Raw genomic sequence first — 18,106 nt, forward strand, 5'->3', positions numbered from 1 at the left:
CTTCCTCCACAGGCCGTATTCCACATGCAGTCGGTGAAATGCCTTAAGTGTCAGGAGCAGAACCGAGCGGTGCTGCCGTGCCAACACGCCGTGCTGTGTGAGCTCTGTGCCGAGGGCAGTGAGTGCCCCGTCTGCCAGCCGGGCCGGGCCCATTCCCTCCAGTCGTGACCCTGCAGGCCCGGCCCCGGCCTGGCTCAGATCTTCTCACCTAGGACTTTTTAAAGTATATATATATATATATATATATATATATGTATGTATGTATGTATGTATGTATGTATGTATATGTATATGATTATGTATATGTATACATTTCTGTACGTATGCAGGTATGCGTGGGCGGCCAGCGTGTGAACAGTGTGTGTATATCTGTACATAGATATAGACACACACTTTAAAACAGACTTACCAAGCACTTTTTAAAAGAAAAAAACTATTTTGCAGTTCTCCCCCTGCCCGCTCCCTACCTTTCCTGCTGCAGAGACAAAGTCCCCTCTTCTCCCACCAGCCTTCTGGCAGGGAATTTGTTTCTGTCTCTTTTTTATGTAGGAACTAACTATTTTTAACTTTTTCCTGGGGCCTGAGCAGGTCAGGGTGGGAAGCTCGAGGGGGCCGAGGGGAGGGGACAAGCCTTCAGGGCAGGCCCTGTTCACCCCGCCTCCCCAGGCCTGGGCGAGCGCCAGAGTGTGGAGGACTCAGGGGCAACCCTGGTTCCCAGCTGTGAGGCTGAGAGGGGGTCCACGCCCGCCGAGCTCTTAGGTTTACCAAATGTGTATTTAGTCTGGGCTGGCAGGCCAAAGCTGTGGGGCCAGCCCCACTCCTGACCCTGGGCCCTTGACGCTCCTCGAGGGGCAAAGCCCAGGCGTTCTACCCCTCAGGTACCTGAGGCCGGGATCTTCCCCAGCCCTTCCCCCAGCCCTGGGCTCCTGGAGCAGCCTCCCTGGCCCTGGGGCACCCCCTGCCCTCTCCACCCCCCTGCAGCCCTCGGCTGCCCCCCACCCCTGCACAGCCCTCCCCCTGGCAGCTAGCAGGGCAGTGGGTGGGGAGGAGCTGCGGACCGTGAGGACCAAGGCGGGGCCCGGCCCTGCCCTCCTGGCCAGGCGGGGCTCCGTATGCATTCCGTGGTGCTCTCTTGAGTGCAGCTGACGTCCTGCCCCAGTGGGGAGCAGGCGCCCGTGTGCATGTGTGTGTGTGCTTGTCCGATGTATGTTGTGTCTTAGCTTCCATTTTAAACATTGTTCTGTACAGAGAGATGCGGCAGGGGTGGGAGGGCAGAGTGGGCAGAGGGAGGCCACCCCGCTCCCTGCACGGGGGGTCTGGGGTGGGAGTGAGAGGGCCGCCGAGGGTCTGGCCTGGCCCAGGCCCCACCTTGGGCTTAGCACGAAAGGGCTTTCAATGAATCAAGTGAAAACTTTTTTACAAAAATGCAAAAATCAAAGCTCCAAACATATTGGAAATAAAATATGAACTTGCGATGGCAGCTTGTTTACATGGGGGTGCGGGAGAGCGGGGCCCTAAGTGAGGGCCTCCCTACTATGCGCTGGACTGGCGCCCAGCCTGGCTGTCCCACCCAGGCCCAAGGGCTGCTCCAGGCTCCTAGACAGTGTGTTCTCTGCCGCAGGCCTGCTGGGGCCTTTAATCCTGGACTGGGAGACCGCCCAGGCCAGAGGACTCTTCAGAGCTCTGTCGTCAGTGGCAACCGCTGTACCTAACTGTTTTCCAAAAGACAAGGCCCCGAGGCGTTTCTCAGGAACAGACAGTGCCTGCTTATAAAAGCATCAAAAGAAGGGTGGGCCTGCCCCTCAAGGGAGCCTTCGGGCCACCTCCCCCCACCTGCCTCAGGGGAACAGAGCTGCCCGGATCCTTGGAGATGACCTTATCTGATCACCCCTGTGCAGACTCCCGAGAGGTTAAGTGACTCAACCACGGTCAAGGGAATGACAGTGAGCCCCAGGCTCTGACTCCCAGCCTGTGGACCACTCCCCTAGGCAGCTCTGGGGTGCCATTCCGCTAAGCCCTGCTGTCTAGAGCGGCGCCTCGGGCTCAGCCTGTGCTGGGGGAGGCCCCCCACTCCAGGTGCTCTCACGAGAGTGCCAGGTTCCTGTGCTGGCACCGGCCACAGAGCCTGGTATGTCTGGTGGGTGGTTTCTTTGAAGCCTTCAGCCAAAATACCAGTGATCCTAGTTGCCCCAGTCCCTGCCGCGGCATCAGTACCTCCACGCCAGCCTTGCAGCTCTGTAACACAGGGGAGTCCAGGGTGGGCCGGCGTCCAGGATCGGGGCAGCTCAAGGTATCCTGAAGGCTGAGGAGGGAGTTTGCGTGGCCTGACTGTAACCTGGGCCCCACTGCAGGCCAACACTTCGTGTTTGGTGAGAGGATAGCAGATTGTTTATTTTTGCTAAAACAGTTTCTAGGTGGTAGGCACTGTCCCAAGGAGGAGGGGTCCTCAGCAGACAACGCCAAACCATCCCCACGGCCTGCCAGTTCTCACCCTTCTGAGCCAGAAGGTCCCTGGCTCCCGGCTTCTCAGCCTGGGTGCCGGCAGGCCCCTCAGGAGAGGACCCAGGTTCCCTCCATCACAGGTACTGAAGAACAGGCCCCAGGAGCCTGGCCCCCACCCCAGCAGCTAGAACAGGACATGGGGGCTGAGACCCTGTTCTGCCAGAGTAACTTCTCCCCAAGAGTGGGGCAGGGGTGAGGGAAGCAGACTGCTGTCCCCCCACCCCTTGGACGGGGCTTGCAGGGAATGCTGAGGCCAGGACCGAAGGGAGGAGGGAGGGAGTATAAATACTGTGAACCAGGCTCCCATCATTGTGGGCGCCCAGCTCTGGCAGCAGGAGCCCCCACACGCTGGGGCTCCCCAGACCCGAAGGGCCCTTTTGGGGTGTTAGGCCAGGCGAGAGGGCTGCCCTGTGGCAGGAGAACCTAGACCGCCCCCCCCCCCCCCAGGGACCGAGCTTCCACCGCTACCGTCCCGGCCGCGGGCCATGCTGGGAGGCCTTCTTGGCCCGCTGCCGCCGCAGCCGCACAAACGCCTGGGCCTCGCGGTCACCCTTCCGGCTCTCCAGCAGCTGCAGGATCGGATCCCCTGCAAAGAGAGGCATTTGGGGGTCAGACTCGGGGTGGGGGGGGGGTGTCAGACTTGGGAACGCCTGGCGAGTGGCCGGGGCTGCAGTCCCCCCCCGTCCTTCCGAGCCTAGGGACTGGCCCACCCAGCCACGCTCACAGGACAGCCTGGCAGTGGCGCTGGCCTGAATTCTCAGCCCAGCTGCAGCGCAAGAGGCTGATGTGCCTCAGGTGGCAACTGTGACCTTTTCATACGAAAACTTTGGGCCAGTTAACCAATGTGTGCCTTGGTTTGCTCATCAGGAGAACAGGAGAATAGCAACAGCTAGCTGCCTCGCTGGGTGGTCGTAAGGGAGTGGTATGAGGGTTAATGTGTCCAGGCCCATCACAAGTGCTCAGACACAATTCCTACTCCTCTCATCGAGCTCGAGGGCTGCTCTGCAGAAACATCCCCCTGGGCAGAGAGATGGCCCCTCTCCCCAAGCAAAAAGCCGTGACCTTATCCCACCAGGGAGAGGCATGCACACCCAGCCCAGCTTAGACCACGGGTCCTTGATCACCACTCCGGCTCCACAGGCTTCCGCCTCCAGGGAGGTGTTCCTGATCCCCACGTCGCCGCTTCTCTGGGGGCTCCCGAGCCTGGCAGCCCCTCCCCTGCATCCCTGTGCTGGGCCAGGCCCCACACTCACAGCCTCTGCCCTGCCCAAGGGCTCAGGCCTACCGTTGGGTGCAGGGTAGGTGAGGGGCAGGCGGGTCTGAGGTACTTCGCCAGGCTCCTCCATCCCTGTCAGGCCGGGCACGGAGCACAGCGGCAGGAAGGCCTCCCCCTCCAGGTCATCGGTCCCCAGGGTGTCATGGTCCAGCACCGTGAGCAGGAGGCACGCCCCGTCCTTCTGGCACGGCTCAGCAGGCACCAGGCTGGGCGAGGGAACAGAGGCAGCTCAACTGCCTGCCCGGCGTAGTGCCGTGGCCACCTACCCCTGCACACGGGCTCACCCAGACGGGTGGGGATTAGGATCACAACGTCAGTTCTCAACCTGGCGTATCTTGGGGCACATGCTGTCATGCCTGCTCTGACTGTGGGCTGATGCTTTCAACCAGGGGCCCCTGTGTACCCAGGCCCCCCGTCTTGTGGAACAGAGGACCTTGGAGACATGCCCCTTCCCTGAAAGCAAGCCTCTCAGTCCAACATGTGAGAGGAGTCTCCCCAACAGTGCCCCCTAACTCCACCTACAGGGGTGCAGGCTTGCGGCATGTGCCAGCAAACACTTGTCCCCACTGCCCTCTCCCTGGGACTCACACCGGGTCATCTGAGGGGAGCCCCTGGGCCCCAACTGGGAGGAGCAGGCCTGAGGCGGTCGGGTTGGGGAATCAGCCAGTGTACAGACCACTCACAATTCAAAGGTCTCATCAAACAGTGGGTGAAGGTCCTTCTTGTGCTTTTGGGTTTCCCGGGGGGCCAGCTCAGGGAACTCATGCCTGGGTTCCAAGGTCAGCTGGACAAAGGGGTCGCTGGAGCCTGGCAAGTGGCCCGGGAGGAGACGTTGCTGGCCAAGGATGATACCCCAAACCCTGAGTGCAGTCCGCCCCCCAGCAGTGGTGCCCTGCCCGCTAGCACTCCCCGCTCCTGGTGGGCCAGGGGAAACGCACCGAGCGCCCAGGAACTCGGGGGAACCCGAGGGCAGACACGGAGAGCGGCCGGGGCAGCCTCCACTCACCATTGGAGTCCAGGGGCAGCAGGTTGGAGGCGCTGAGCAGCTCCACACGCAGCTTCTGCTCGGAGGGGCGGTAGGAGGCCTTGACGGTGACGGCCCCGAGCTCCTCGGAGGTGGTTGCAGCCTGGGGGCGGGGCGCAGGGGCGGGGTCAGCGGGGGCCGAGTGGGGCTCCAGGTGCGCGGTGACCGCGGCGGAGCGCGGGGCCTCACCTGCTGCTGGAGGCGGCTGCAGAAGTACTTGTGGATGAGGTCCCGACTGGAGGCCGCCTGCAGCTCCAGGTCCCTCTGCAGAGCCTGAGGAGGGGACACACCCTGAGCCGTCACCCCCAACCGCAGCCCAGGGCTGCCCTTCAGAAGGTCACAGCCGATGGGGAAGCCCACAGAGTGATGTGGAAAGCACCGGGTGCCCTGGGACCACAAGCCAGGGTTGCCCCTGCGACAGCCAGAGGCACCGACGCAGCGGGCTCCGCAGGTGTGTCTCAGCTGCCCTGCCCCAACCGGCTTTAGAAGAACCTCATACTCGGTTTAAGCTCCTGCTGTTGCTGTCTTAAATTTTTAAAAAAAATTTTTTTTTTTTTTTAAGAAAGGGCCCATATTTTCATTTTGTGCTGAGCCCTGTAAATTATGCAGCAGGCCCTGGACACAGGCGAGCACAGGAAGGCAGGCTCCCTAATGCCGCCAGCTCACCCAAAGGGCCTACCTGAAAAGTGGCGGTGTGCAGGGCCTCGGGCGGCAGGCCACATCCCTCTGCGTAGAAGCAGATCTCCAGGTTCTAGAGGGGCAAGCGGTGAGAGGTGAGCCCCCGGCACTCGACCCAGCAGGGCCGTCATTGTTACTGGTGTTACCTGCAGTGCAAACTTCAGCCTGCTACAGGCCAGGGGGCAGCTCCGCTGGGAGGCAGCCACCTCCGCCAGCACCGTGAGCGTGTGTGTCCAGAGCAGACTCAGGAGGCTGGGGGGACGTGCAGAGGGACGCAGGACACAGGACGGGAGGACAGAGAAGGAAGCCGAGATGCTCTTGAGAAAGGGGAGGCCTCAGGGCCCCCGGGCCTGTGCCCAGGTCTGCCCCGCCCCCACCCTCCACCTGTTGGGACTTCACTGGTGGGACTGGGACCTGGGGCACAGGCAGGGTAGGGAGGGAGGGCTGGTCTCCTGAGGGAAGAGGGGATAAGGGGGCAGTCAGGCCCAGTCCTATCTACAAGCTAGTGAAGAATCCTCGTGGGATTTTCAAACCCAATAAACAAGGGGGGAAGGGGGAGGGGTGGTCCCCCAATGACAGAATCTTGAGTGAAGATGTGAGTGGCCAAAATGAATAGGATCTTATGGATCAGCAGGTACTACTTGCAGGGAGAAAAAAAAAAGCAAACCAAGCCACAGTCCATCCTAATAATGACCTGAAATAACAGAAATTTCACTTGTCAAAGTAGAGTCAGGCAGAGAAACACACACAAAAAATGTGTGCTTAAGAATGGGGGAGGTCTAGGGGCTTAAGAATGGGGGAGGTCTAGGTGGTCCAGTGATTAAGACTCTGTGCTCCCAATGCAGGGAGTCTGGGTTTAATCCCAGGGAACTAAGATCCCACACACAGCAACTAAAGAGCCCTCATATGGGCTCCCAAAGCTGTGCTGCCCCAGCGGGAGAGGAGCAGGCCTCCGGGGGCTAGCGGCCCCATGTGGGGGACCAGTCGGCATCATCGTCACCGTCATCACGGCGGCTCAGTCACCGACCACTTCCTTTGTTGCAAGCTCTGCTCTCAGCACCTCACGTGACTCATTTAGTCCTCCACAGAGGCCAGAACTATGATCAACTGCACGAGAACTTGAATGATCTGCTCAAGGCCATCCACCAAGCAGCAGTGAAGCTGGAGTCTGAATCCAGGTCATCCAGAGCCCATGGCCTTGACCTCTACCCGCTGCTGCCTGTGTGCGGGGCCCTGCTCCGAGAGACACTAATGGGAAGCTCTCCTGGAATATGGGAGAGGAACACCAGCTTCCAGGAATATTAGGGAGGGCAGATGCAGCCCCCAGAAGATGCAGCCCAGGGCCAAGGGAGGGTGACAGGCAGGTTTCAGCTCAGCCGGAGGTGAAGTGGACGGGCTTGTGCAGTCCTGAGCACCCTGACCCGGGCAGCGAGCATTTTAAGAACCCAGTTGCATTCTCCCCCGAGGAGGTATGCTGAGGCCGGGAAGGAGGGGCAGGAGGGAGGAGAGGAGGAAGCGGTGGGACACGGCGGGGCAGGTGGCTGCTACAGACCTGCTGAAGTTCTCCTGCACCAAGTTGGTGTTCATGTAGCAGAGCTTCACCTCCAGGAACTTCATCAGGGGCAGAATGGCCTGGGGAGGGGTAGCAGTATGTCTGGCTCCGGCCCATTTGGGTCCCACCCCCATCCCCTCGCCCCTGACCAGAAAGAAAACAGGGCCAAGAGCTTTCCTGCCCATCGGTGGAATGTCTGCAGAGCCGACCCCAGCCCCAGTGGGCTCCAGCTACGTTGGCCTCCTCTATAGCCCTTGAACCTGCCAGGCCTGGTCCTGCCTTTGTCTGTGCTATTTCCTCCCACAGAAATCCTCATGGCTCCTTCTCTTGCTTCCTTGAGGTCTTGACTCAGCTGTTACCCTCTGAGTAAGGCCTTCTCTGGCCACTATCTAAAATTACAGTCCTCAGGGACTTCCCTGGTGGTCCAGTGGTTAAGACTCCACACTTCTACTGCAGGGGGTTTGGTTTCCATACTGGTCAGGGAACTAAGATCCCACAAGCCACATGGTGCAGCCAAAAAAAAAAAAAAGCAATCCTTTGATCCTTTCCACTCCCTTGTGTGTTTTTTCTCTAGAGAGTTTATCATTATCTAATACATGTGAGCTTCCCAGGTGGTGCTAGTGGTAAAGAACCTGCCTGCCAATGCAGGTTAGACGTAACAGATGAGGGTTTGATCCCTGGGTCAGGAAGATCCCCTGGACACGGGCACGGCAACCCACTCCAGTACTCTTGCCTGGAGAATCCCATGGACAGAGGAACCTGGTAGGCTATAGTCCATGGGGTCGCACAGAGTCAGACATGACTGAAGCGACTTAGCATGCATGCATGCATAGGCATATATACATTTATACACACACGTATGTACAGTTCCAATAACGGCTACAGTGACATTTATACTTAGCTCTTTCTAGCCTCCCTTACTAGAATGAAAACTCTAGGAAGGCAGGCGTTCTTATCATGGTGTCCACTGATATATATCCCCAGTGTCTAAATCAATACTTGGGACAAAGCGGGTGCTTAAATAGTTGATGAATTAATAAGTAACTTTCTCCCAAACCCTGATAGCTCAGTTGGTAAAGAATCCGCCTGCAATTCAGGAGACCTTGGTTCTATTCCTTGGTCAGGAAGATCCCCTGGAGAAGCAAAAGGTTACCCACTCCAGTATTCTGGCCTGGAGAATTCCATGGACTGTATAATCCATGGGGTCACAAAGAGTCGGACAGGACTCAGCAACTTTCACTAGGCTCCCAAACAGTCACAGGTGTACATTACTATCGCTGATTGCAGATGTGGACCCTCAGGTCAGCTGGCCTGAGTAACCAGGACAGTCATGTGACTAGGCAGTTGAGAAGGATGCAGGGCTATCTGGCTGCAAAGTCTAAGCCCTCCTCCACTGCACCCCCGACACTGTCAGTGCTAGGAGAGCCTGTGGGATGACCCAGCCCCACCCGCTCAGCATCCAAGGAGGAAACTGAAGCCAGGAGGGAACATTCCTTGCCCACGTCTGGGCAGCTTAACTCTGACACCTCACAGCCTTCAGCCCCCTGCCCACCCTAAGCCCTCAGCAATCCCTGACCCACGCTTGCTGGCAAAGGTCAGTGAGCAGGGCGGGCCACTCACGTCTTCAGGCAGGACGGACTCCCTGATGCCCACGAGTTTCTGGATGTGCTTGGCAATGCCCGCCTCCAGCTAGAGACACAAAATGGAAAGAGGGAGGCCAGGGGCATGAGTCGGGGCGGCGGAGGGGGAAAGGGGGGCAGTGGTCGGGAGAGGTTGATTGGGGCCTGCGTTTAGGTTCAGGAAGAGGAGGGGGCAGGGCACTGAACCCAGTCCTGCTGGGAGAGGACTTCAGGCTGAGGTTGGGTGGGGCGGGGTCACTGTGGGTCCAGCAAATTACCTGCTCGGCCAAGGTGCGGACACCTGTGCGGATCTCATGGCCCAGCCCAGCCAGGGCGCCCTGCAGCTGGGCATGCAGTGTGTTCTGCAGCTGCTCCTGCTCCACCACAGCCCCCACCCGCTGCTCCAGCGCTTCCCATGCCAGCTGGGTGGGCAGCTTGCCGATCACCAGCCTCAGCTGCTCCATGTCATTCACCACCACGCACAGCTGCAGGCAGGCAGGGGCACAAGGAGACAGGCTTTACTGAATAGTGTCAGCATTGGACGGCTCTGCCCCCAGCCCAGTCCAGCCCCCAGCTCTGGCCCTTACCATATTAGCCGCCTGGCCTTGGTCCTTCTGGCCTGCAGACAGCTCCCGGGCACGGGCCTTTATAAGGCTGCAGTACACCAGGGCCAGCCGACAGGTATCCTGGAGTGAGGAGGGGATGATCAGTTTGGTGGGGGAGGGTGCCAGGAGAGGCAGGTAGGGGAGGCACAGGAACCTCAGTGTCCTGGGCAATTTAAGGTGGAGTGTTCTGGATGCTGCTAGGGTGAGAACTGGGACTTCCCAGGTAGCTCAATGGTAAAGCAGCCACCTGCCAATGCAGGAGACATAGGTTTGATCCCTGGGTTGGGACGATTCCCTTGGAGAAAAGTGAAGTGAAAGTCACTCAGTCATGTCCGACTCTTTGCAACCCCGTGGACTATATAGTCCATGGAATTCTCCAGGCCAGAATACTAGAGTGGGGGGCCTATCCCTTCTCCAGGGGATCTTCCCAACCCAGGGATCCAACCCAGGTCTCCCACATTGCGGGCAAATTCTTTACCAACTGAGCTATCTATCAGGCAAGCCCTTCCCCTGGAGAAGAAAATGGCAATCTACTCTAGTATTTTTTTTTTTTTCCCCTCCTAGTACTTCAATCCCACCCCAGTATTCTTGCCTAGGAAATCCCAGGGACAGAGGAGCCTGGTGGGCTACAGTACATGGGGACACAAAGAGTTGGACACGACTTAGCAACTAAAATAAAGAAACCAGTGGCTAAGACTCGGTTCTCCCAACTCAGGGGCTCAGGTCGGATCCCTGCTCAGGGAACCAGATGAGAACTTGGGTGAGAACTTGGGAGAAATAGTGGAGTGGGAATGAGGCTGCACCTCCACAAACTTGACAGTGATCATGAAGGCCTCCTCCGGGTCAGGCCAGTCCAGCTGCTTGGCGGTGTGGCTGATCTGGGCGAAGCAGGTGGACAGATCCACAGCGGACGTGCTATGCTTGGTCAGTTCCCCCAGGGGCACCAGCTAGGAGATGGGGGAGTGTGTAGAAAGGAGAGTTCAAGGCTTGCCAGATGCATGCCCCTTCCTCCCTGCTTGCCTCTGCAAGCATCCAGAGTTGATACAGCCAGCAAGCTCTGAGCTGGGCAGGAGGCTGCAAGGCGCACAAGCAGGGCTCCACTCAGAGCCCGCAAGCCGCCAGGATGAGCCTTTATGGGAAGCCACGGTTTACCCCAGAGTATTACAGGAGACAGCGTTTCACACCTGCAACTGGCCTCAAAAGCACCGCTCAAAGCTGGTTACCCGATTCCGCACCTGCTGCAAGGCCACACCCCCAAATCTGGGACTCCGCCCCTAGCAGGCCCCACTCCTACCTGGTCCATCTGTACCGCGCGCTGTACGCGCGCCAGGGCTACACTGTAGGTTTTCTGCAGCCAGGACGGGATGGCCGGCTGGAACCAGCGGTGGAAGCCTTCCAGGGCCAGGACGCCATCCCTGGGGAGAGCGGGGATCAGCCTGGGGAGCTGCAAGCCCTCCTCGCCCGGCAGCCAGTCGACTACCCACCTCTCCGAGGGGAGCGGGCCTAGCTGGTAGAGCTCCTTGAGGCTGAGGTAGAGCTGGAACAGGCTCTCGCCTACCTCCGGGGTCACCGAGCCGCCCACCGCCCGGATGTGGTCTTGCACCCGCTTGGCCACCTGCGGAGGGAAGGCGTGGTAGGCGGAGCTCCAGAGGCAGGTGCGGGAGGCGCGGCCTCGGGACACGGGGAGCCTCACCAGCCACTGCAACTCCAGGAAAGCCATGGAGAAGAGGTCGATCTTGAGCACGCTGGAGGAAAGGCAGCAGGCGTGACCTGGCGGCACACAGCCGGGTCCCTCTGGACCCCGTGCGAGCCCCCATGCACTGCCCCCGCCCCGCCGCCCGCTCACTTATGGAAGATCTTGTTCCACGTGCGCTGGCACTGGTGCAGGTCGCCAATGATGTCCTGTACCAGGCTCAGTAAGGCCTTGCCCATCTCCAGCAGCCCCTGGCAGGGACAGAAATGAGCCAGGCAGGGCTTCAAGCGGTGGGCATCCGGTCCCACCACCTACCACCTGGCATGAGCCCCTCACCTGCACCATGGGCTGATGGTGCTGCTGCTTCAGGTGGAACCATCCCACGGTGCCAGCCTGGGGGCAGAGAGGCCATGAGCAGGGAGGGGTGCCAGGCCCAGGCATGCGCCCTCCCCACCCCCAGGGCAGGCGTCGTACCCGCAGCGCCTCGGTCACCAGGTTGGGCAGGGGGGCGCTGTCCGGGCACAGTTCCCCAAAGGCCTTCATCTTGCACATCTGTACCAGGACCCTGTGGGGATGGGGAGCCGTGTCCAAGATGCCGCTGCCCTACGACCCCCTCATTCCTCCAGTAGACTGCCACCCCGCCCAGAGGTGCCCCTGGATGGGGGCAGGAGTCACCACCGACCTGAGGAGGGACTGCAGCCGGGCTGGGGAGTCAGGCACCGAGAGGGGGAAGACAGACCGGAACCTCCGGATGAGGGAGAGGCCATAGGCCAGCAGGGAGCTGAACGAGGTGGCCAGCTCCTCCAGCTGCAAGGCCCGTAAGGTTCCGTGAGGCAGGGGCTGCTTTAGGGGGCCGAAGCCATTCCTTGAGCCCTGCCCGCCCAACACCTCCCCCTACAGCTCCCCGCAGCCCACCTGCTCGGCCTTGAGCCGGCCCTGGATCCACTGGTACTCGATGCTGGTGATGGGGAACAGGAGGCAGCTGCTAGGGAACTCCAAGCTCTGGTAGAGACGGCTGTAGGCCAGCCACTGCCTGTGGCGGACAGGAAGCCCTCAGCCAGCTGGGGGACCTCCTATCCCACGGCTTGCCTGGCCTGGGGGAGGGGGTCAGGGGTGGACAGTGCCCAAACTTCCCTAGCCCTGCTCCACCCCAAAACCTCCCAGGGTTTCTCATCAGCCTTTAGAGGCTGAAAACCAGTGACTGAAAGTAACCCATGGGATTGCTTTTGTTACCATAGTGAAAATGCTCAGTCATGTCCGACTCTTTGCGACCGCATGGACTATACAGTCCATGGAATTCTCCAGGCCAGAATACTGGAGTGGAGAGCCATTCCCTTTGCCTGGGAATCTTCCCAACCCAGGGATCGAACCTGAATTGCTGGGGGATACTCTATCATCTGAGCCACCAGGGAAGCCCTTTGTTCCCATAAGAGTTTTTAAAAACATGTAAATGAATTGCCCCGTCTCTTAAATTAGAATATTTGTGATTTTAAAATTCAGGACTTCTTGCTTCTTTCGAAAAATCAGATTTGGAGACTTGAGCCTTCAAGTCCAAGTCCAAGTCAGCCAGAGCATCCCTTTAGAGAGCTGAGGGGAGACTTCACAGAGGGGGCCGAGTGGCAACAAGCGGGAGGGTGAAGGAGGCTGGGGCAGCACAGCAGCGCAGAACAGGCCTCCGCCATCCAGGGACGCAGAGGCTGCCAGCACTCCTGCTGGGGCCCTGCGGCTGGGGCGGCAGACTCAACTGCCCAGAAGGACTCAGGTGATGTCAGGGAGTGAAGTGTCCAGAAGGCAGCCATAATGAATGATGGACGGGGGAAGCTAGGCTTCCCTGCCCTGACCCCCTGCTGCCCAGCAAGGCGACAGTCCCGCAGCTTCGGCACGAATCTTTCATGGGAAGCTGGAGATGTGAATCAGCACGGGAAATCTCCAGATTTTAAAAGTTGGTGACTGGACTTCCCTAGTGGTCCAACGGTTAAGAACCCACCTGCCGATGGAGGGGACACAGGTTTGATCCCTAGTCTGGGAAGATGCCCCATGCAACTAAGCCCATGTTGCCACAGCTACTGAAGCCCGTACGCCCTGGAGCCCTGCTCCGCAACAAGAGGAGCCACTGCAGTGAGACGCTCGCCCATGACAACTAAAAAGTAGTTGCCCTGCTCGCCGCAACTAGAGAAAAGCCCGCACACAGAGACAAGGACCCAGGGTAGTAAAAAACAAATAAAGTTTGCCAACTGACTCAAAACTGAAAATACACAGTTCGGGCCCCAAACAGAAATCTCTGGAGGGTTAGACTTGGGGCTGCCAGCCTGAAGGAGGGCAAGCAGGGAGGGAGCAGGGGGCGCAGTGCAGACAGCCCTTGGGTGCTCTGGCTGGGCTGGGCACTCACGCCAGGGACCGGTGGAAGTCCGACAGGTCCTTCTGCGTGGCATGGAGGAAGAGGATGGTGGCCGCCTGGGAGCTCAATGACCCGTCCCAGGAGGTGCTGCCGGCCTGAGGAGGCAGGCGGAGGGGAGTCAGGACCTGGCAGGCAGGCCCTGGTCCCGCCCGGCCCTAGCAGGGCAGTACCTGGTGCTGGGTGACCTCGTGGGACACCAGCTGCTGCAGGAGGTGGAGGTGTACCGTGTAGCTGGGCTGGGAGCGGCTGGCCTTGGTGGCTCTCTGTGGGCGGGGTGGGGGCGGGGGGTGACCGGCATGGCTGTGAGCAGAGGACCCCACGCCCGGGGCAGCACCTCCTCCCCACCCAGCCGGGCCACCTACCCGCTTGTGGATAAACTGGAACTGGAGGTGACACTGACCGCGGTCCGGGTAGGTGTCTGTGCAGGGCTCCAGGGGGTACCAGTGATCCTCCCGGCAGCGCAGATCCTGGCAGGCCAGGCAGGCAAGAGGTGCCCACGCCCTTGAGTCGCAGGAGCCGCTAACGCTTGGGGGCCAGGGAGGCGATGGGAGGCAGACCCCAGGCTCCGCCCAGTGCAGACCTGGAACCCCTCCCTTGGACGCCTCATTACCCCCACTCCACTCACCTGTAGTCTGAGAACCACGTTCCCCAGGAAGTCATCCTGGCCTTTGTCCTTCCGGGCCTCCTTAAACATCCTGTCCCAAGGAGAGGGGCCGAGAGCCTGGCCAGGTCAGGCTGGGATCTGCTCCCTCCCTCTGGCCACCTGGGCGCAGCCAGAGCCTGCAGCCCAGCCACCGGGGTGCACGTGGCGGGGGGTGCAGGCAGAAGGAGTCCCGACTCCTTCCCCAGGGAGGACCCCACGGCACTCACCTTCGCAGCCCATGCAGGTCTGTGAGCTCCCCGAGCTTCTGTCTGACGGACTCCACTGTGTCCATGTCCCTGGTGTGGGCAGAGGCTTCAGCGGAAAGCGGACAGGGCGTCCTGGGAGCCCCCCACCCCTTCTTTTCCCCACCCCAATGGGCGGGGCCTGCCCCTCACCACATATCCAGATGAAAGCTGGCGTTGCTTATGTCTTCAAACTCTCTGTAGTGAGAAAAGAGCCTGGCTGAGGGGCTTGGACGGCTAGGCCCCCTGACCAGGCCACTGGACCCCAGGCCCAAGCCTGCCATCCTCAAAGTCAGTTCAGTTCAGTTCAGTCGCTCAGTTGTGTCCAACTCTGCGACCCCATGGGCTGCAGCACGCCAGGCCTCCCTGTCCATCACCACCTCCCGGAGTTTACCCATGTCCTCAAAGCTACCCATCCTCAAGTCTTAGCCCTTGCCTGCAAACTCCTCCTCCTTCTCAAATGCATTGTCCCCTCCTGCACCCCCATTAACCCAGCTGTGCCTGACCCCCCTCCCCCAGCACATGGCATTTATGCCACTGCCCTGCCCTGTCTGGCCTCTGGTCTGTCTCCCCTGCCTTGGGAGCAGCCTTCACCTCCAGTCAAGCCACGCTCTCTCCCTCAAGCCAGGAAGTCCCGCTGATCTCACTGATGGGGGGCACCCCCTCACACCCGAGTAGCCCCTGACAACCAGAGCGGGTAGGAGTCGGGGCAGGGCCACGTACAGGATGAAGGTCTCGTCCCACACGGGGTTGAGTGTCTGGGTGATGACCTGGGTGCGGTGGGTCTGCTCCTCGGGGATGGTGTGCCTCACCACGGCCTTCTGCCGGCGCCGGAGCCCTGGGCTGCCCCCGGACACCGTCATCCCCTGCTCGATGCCCAGCAGGCAGTAGGGGTCACTGAACCCTGGGGAGGAGGGGGTGGAGGAGGCAGTCAGGGTGTTGGCTAGGCTCCCAGGGAGAGTCCTTATCACCCCCTCCCCATCCCAGACTCCAAGGGCCAGGGGCCAGCAGCCCCCAGCTGAGCCCCAGGGGACGTTTGGGGGATGGTAACTCTGGGACAGGCTGTGACGGGGAGAGGAAGGAGCCAGGAAGAAGGCCCCGGGTCCCCATTGCTTACTCACCGCTGACATCCTTGCCTAGGATACCCTTGGCTTGTTTCACCGTTGCCTTCAGACAAAAGACTGGTTTCTGGAGCGACAGGAGGTGGGGGCTGAGTCCCTGAGGGAGCTGGCCCTCCCAGCCCCTCTGCTGGCCCAGGGTGGCCCTGGCAGGTTACCTCGAGCTGCTGGACGCTCTTTAGCATCTGCTGATGCTCCTCGGGCTCCATGCGAAAGGCCTGGTGGGGCAGGAGTGGGAAGCTGGGGGCACAGGGTGGGGGCGGCCAGGCTGCAGGGAGGTGGGCAGGAAGGGGCTGGGCTCACCTCCTGCAGGTACCGCAGCAGCTCAGAGGACTCTCCCACATGGTTGGGCTCTGGCTGCCCCAGCCGGTACAGGACGGTGTAGAGAGCTTCCTCGTAGAGCAGGGCCCGCTGAGACACAGCAGGGTCACCGCAGGATCCCCCATCCACCCACCACCACAAGGTCTGAGCGCCACCAGCCACCCTGGCACCCAGGGCACATGCCCGAAGCGGGGACCAGGTGTCTGCATGCAAAGGGAAGGGAGAGGGTTGAGACCCAGCCTTGGCAGGGGGCAGGGGGCTGTTTGGGAGGATGCTGGCCCACTTCCTAGCTCCCCTCTGTACCCCCGAAACACCAAGATTCTTACCTCCTCAGGCGACAAGTGGTGGGATGAAGGCTCGATCTGGGGAGTGAGGCAAAAAGACAGGGTGTCCCAGAGGCCAGGACCGGGCTTTGGATGCCCGTACGGCTCCCCCCAGGGCAGGCCCAGCCCGAGGGCTCGGGGGCCCCAGCATCCGGCGTCCAGCCCAGCGGTGCTGCGCACCTGTTCCTGCGGCAGGCCTCCTGGGGGCCCGGCCCCTGGGCCACCTTCCTTGTCCCCTGGCCTGCCATGGCTCGGGTCCATCAGTTCTCAGCTGCCCTTCGGCAGCGTGAGCTCAGCACGGCCCGTGGCCCCAACCTTCCTTCCTTCCCCAGAGGAAACAGGGCTGCTTATCGGCGGCTCCGCTCCGCACCCCAGCGGCGGAAGTGAGGCCCAGCAGCGAGGTAGGAGACTGGGGGTCATGCCCAGCGGGCCTGGGGGCTGCTCAGCGGGTCCCCCAAAGCCCAGCCCACAGCAGCGATCCTCGTTGCCTAATGGAGCCCGTGGAACTGGAGGAGCTCAGGACGGCCAGCAGGGGTAGGGGCAGGTGCCGTGGGCGGGGGCCCACCAGAGGGAGGGGTCTCAGGGAGGCTCAGACCCTGGGCCTGAGGCTCTGGGGAGCCCAGAGAACAACTGTTCTGCTGACCCAAAGGCTCTGCCCGGGGCTGGGGTAGGGCCAGGGAGGGGAGTAGAGCCGCAAGAGGTGGGGCCCAGCACCCAGAGCCGGCAGAGCCCCACCCAGGCCTGCTGGGCTGCCCACTGAGGTCCCTCCTACCTCCTGAGCTCGTGGGGGCCGGGGATCCTGCAGATCTCTGACCCCGCGGCGCCTTATCTTGATGGCCTGGCGCAAGAGGGGAGGGCGCCGCTGGGGCCGGGAGAAGAGCGTAGCCATGGTGTACAGCCCAGCCCTTCCCCTTTGCCTGGGGGAAGATAGCGAAGCCGCAGGGTTATGCAAAGAGCCCAAGGCTGCCACCCGGTTCCAGGGGAGGGGGAAGGAAGGGCAGGCCCGGGGGAGGGTCAGGTCAGGGTTTCACCACCTCGGGGTGGGGGCCCCTGGCTCCCTGGCCCCTGGCCCCTGCACCTTCCTCCCTGGGGCTGGCTGGGATGCTGGGAGGAACCTGGGCGGACTGCAGGCAGAGGCAGACTGCCCAGCCGCAGCCTCCCACACAGGGGGCCCAGGGATTGTCCAGCACCATCCAGCAAGGGGTGTGAGGGCAGGGGAACAGCAGCCCCCCAGGTGACTGAGGGAGGCTCACCTGGCCAGTTCTCACCCACAGCTTCCCCAGAATGGGCCGCAGACCTGGAGTTGGGGTGGGGAGTCGGCAGGGCACAGGGTGGGGACCCGGAGAGGCATCTCCCCCTGGGGCCAGCCAACTGCTCAACCTGCTCTGCCCCACAGGTGACATTCCACCGAGCTGACGAGGCCAGGCTGTGCCAGGCCGGGACGGACCCATGGCCCTGCCCCCACAGGGAGGGCGTCCTCTTCAAATGACCTTGCAGAGGGTTTTGCCAGGCCCAGGGGCTGCTGGGCAGGGCTGGCCAGAAGGAAGAGGCTGGGGAGGTGACTTGGTCCAGAAGGCACAGGAAAATCGATGCTTCAGGCTAGACTGGGCTTCAGCACATCCAGGACCTCCCTCCAGGTCAGGGTCCTGGGGGTGCAGGCCTGGACCTGGGCTGTGGCCGATTCCCACCCTTCCCGCCTCAGGCTCAGAGGCTCTTCTCAAGGAGGGCCCCAGGGCCGCCTCGCCCTTTAGACCCACCCGGCACCTCAGGGCAGGGCAGTGACCATGCCAGCCAGTGGCGTGGAACAAACACCCATCCAGACCGGCTCCTGTATCCCAGGCCTCCCACTCCAGGCAGCTGCTGGGCCCGGGGCACTCCGTGGGTGGACACTGTTGCTGAGCAACCCCCGTGAGATGGACACAGGAGAGGCCTCGGTATCCTGGGCCCAAATGGGCCAAGCGAACAAGGGACTCTCACACGGGACGGAACACCATCGTCCCGGAGCCTTCCCCGCCCTCCTGGCCCGGCCGCAGGCCAGACAGCTCTCGTCCCCAAGAGCGCCTCCCTCGCCACACAGAGCCAGACAGGGGTCCAGTCACTTCATTTTTACTA

The 18,106-nt window shown here is 61.2% G+C and overlaps 2 protein-coding genes across 8 annotated transcripts in view; one reads left to right on the top strand and one right to left on the bottom strand.

Annotated features, from left to right (window-relative positions):
• The window catches only part of UNK (unk zinc finger), a 32,288-nt gene extending 30,815 nt beyond the window's left edge, over positions 1–1,473 (top strand). For all 3 annotated transcript variants that reach the window (XM_006045268.4, XM_044938589.2, XM_006045267.4), the window contains one exon: positions 13–1,473. In XM_006045268.4, coding sequence (XP_006045330.1) covers positions 13–168 — 156 coding nt within the window. In that variant the 3' untranslated portion in view covers positions 169–1,473. The remainder of the gene's footprint in view (positions 1–12) is intronic.
• On the bottom strand, positions 1,401–17,994 carry UNC13D (unc-13 homolog D). 5 transcript variants are annotated; one of them, XM_044938585.2, is made up of 34 exons: positions 17,248–17,994; positions 16,767–16,911; positions 15,998–16,033; positions 15,654–15,761; positions 15,509–15,568; positions 15,354–15,420; positions 14,956–15,136; positions 14,386–14,430; positions 14,218–14,286; positions 13,973–14,042; positions 13,710–13,814; positions 13,518–13,610; positions 13,339–13,442; positions 11,865–11,982; positions 11,632–11,756; positions 11,424–11,514; positions 11,286–11,342; positions 11,103–11,200; positions 10,950–11,001; positions 10,741–10,871; positions 10,551–10,671; positions 10,060–10,203; positions 9,239–9,337; positions 8,930–9,136; positions 8,653–8,721; positions 7,033–7,112; positions 5,627–5,732; positions 5,482–5,553; positions 4,992–5,075; positions 4,785–4,905; positions 4,462–4,585; positions 3,788–3,984; positions 2,971–3,088; positions 1,401–2,235 (listed from the first exon to the last, which is right to left on the bottom strand). In XM_044938585.2, the coding sequence occupies exons 2-34, from the start codon at positions 16,881–16,883 to the stop codon at positions 2,208–2,210; spliced, it is 3,297 nt and encodes a 1,098-aa protein (XP_044794520.2). In that variant the 5' UTR covers positions 16,884–16,911; positions 17,248–17,994; the 3' UTR covers positions 1,401–2,207. The 5 variants fall into 5 exon arrangements, 4 of the variants coding, with proteins under 4 accessions (XP_044794520.2, XP_044794521.2, XP_044794523.2 ...); XM_044938586.2 differs by lacking the exons at positions 16,767–16,911; positions 17,248–17,994 and adding an exon at positions 16,175–16,694; XR_006549294.2 differs by lacking the exons at positions 1,401–2,235; positions 4,462–4,585.
• Between the last annotated feature and the right edge of the window lie 112 nt (positions 17,995–18,106).

This window comes from Bubalus bubalis, chromosome 3, assembly GCF_019923935.1.
Source record: "Bubalus bubalis isolate 160015118507 breed Murrah chromosome 3, NDDB_SH_1, whole genome shotgun sequence".
Lineage (NCBI taxonomy): Eukaryota > Metazoa > Chordata > Mammalia > Artiodactyla > Bovidae > Bubalus > Bubalus bubalis.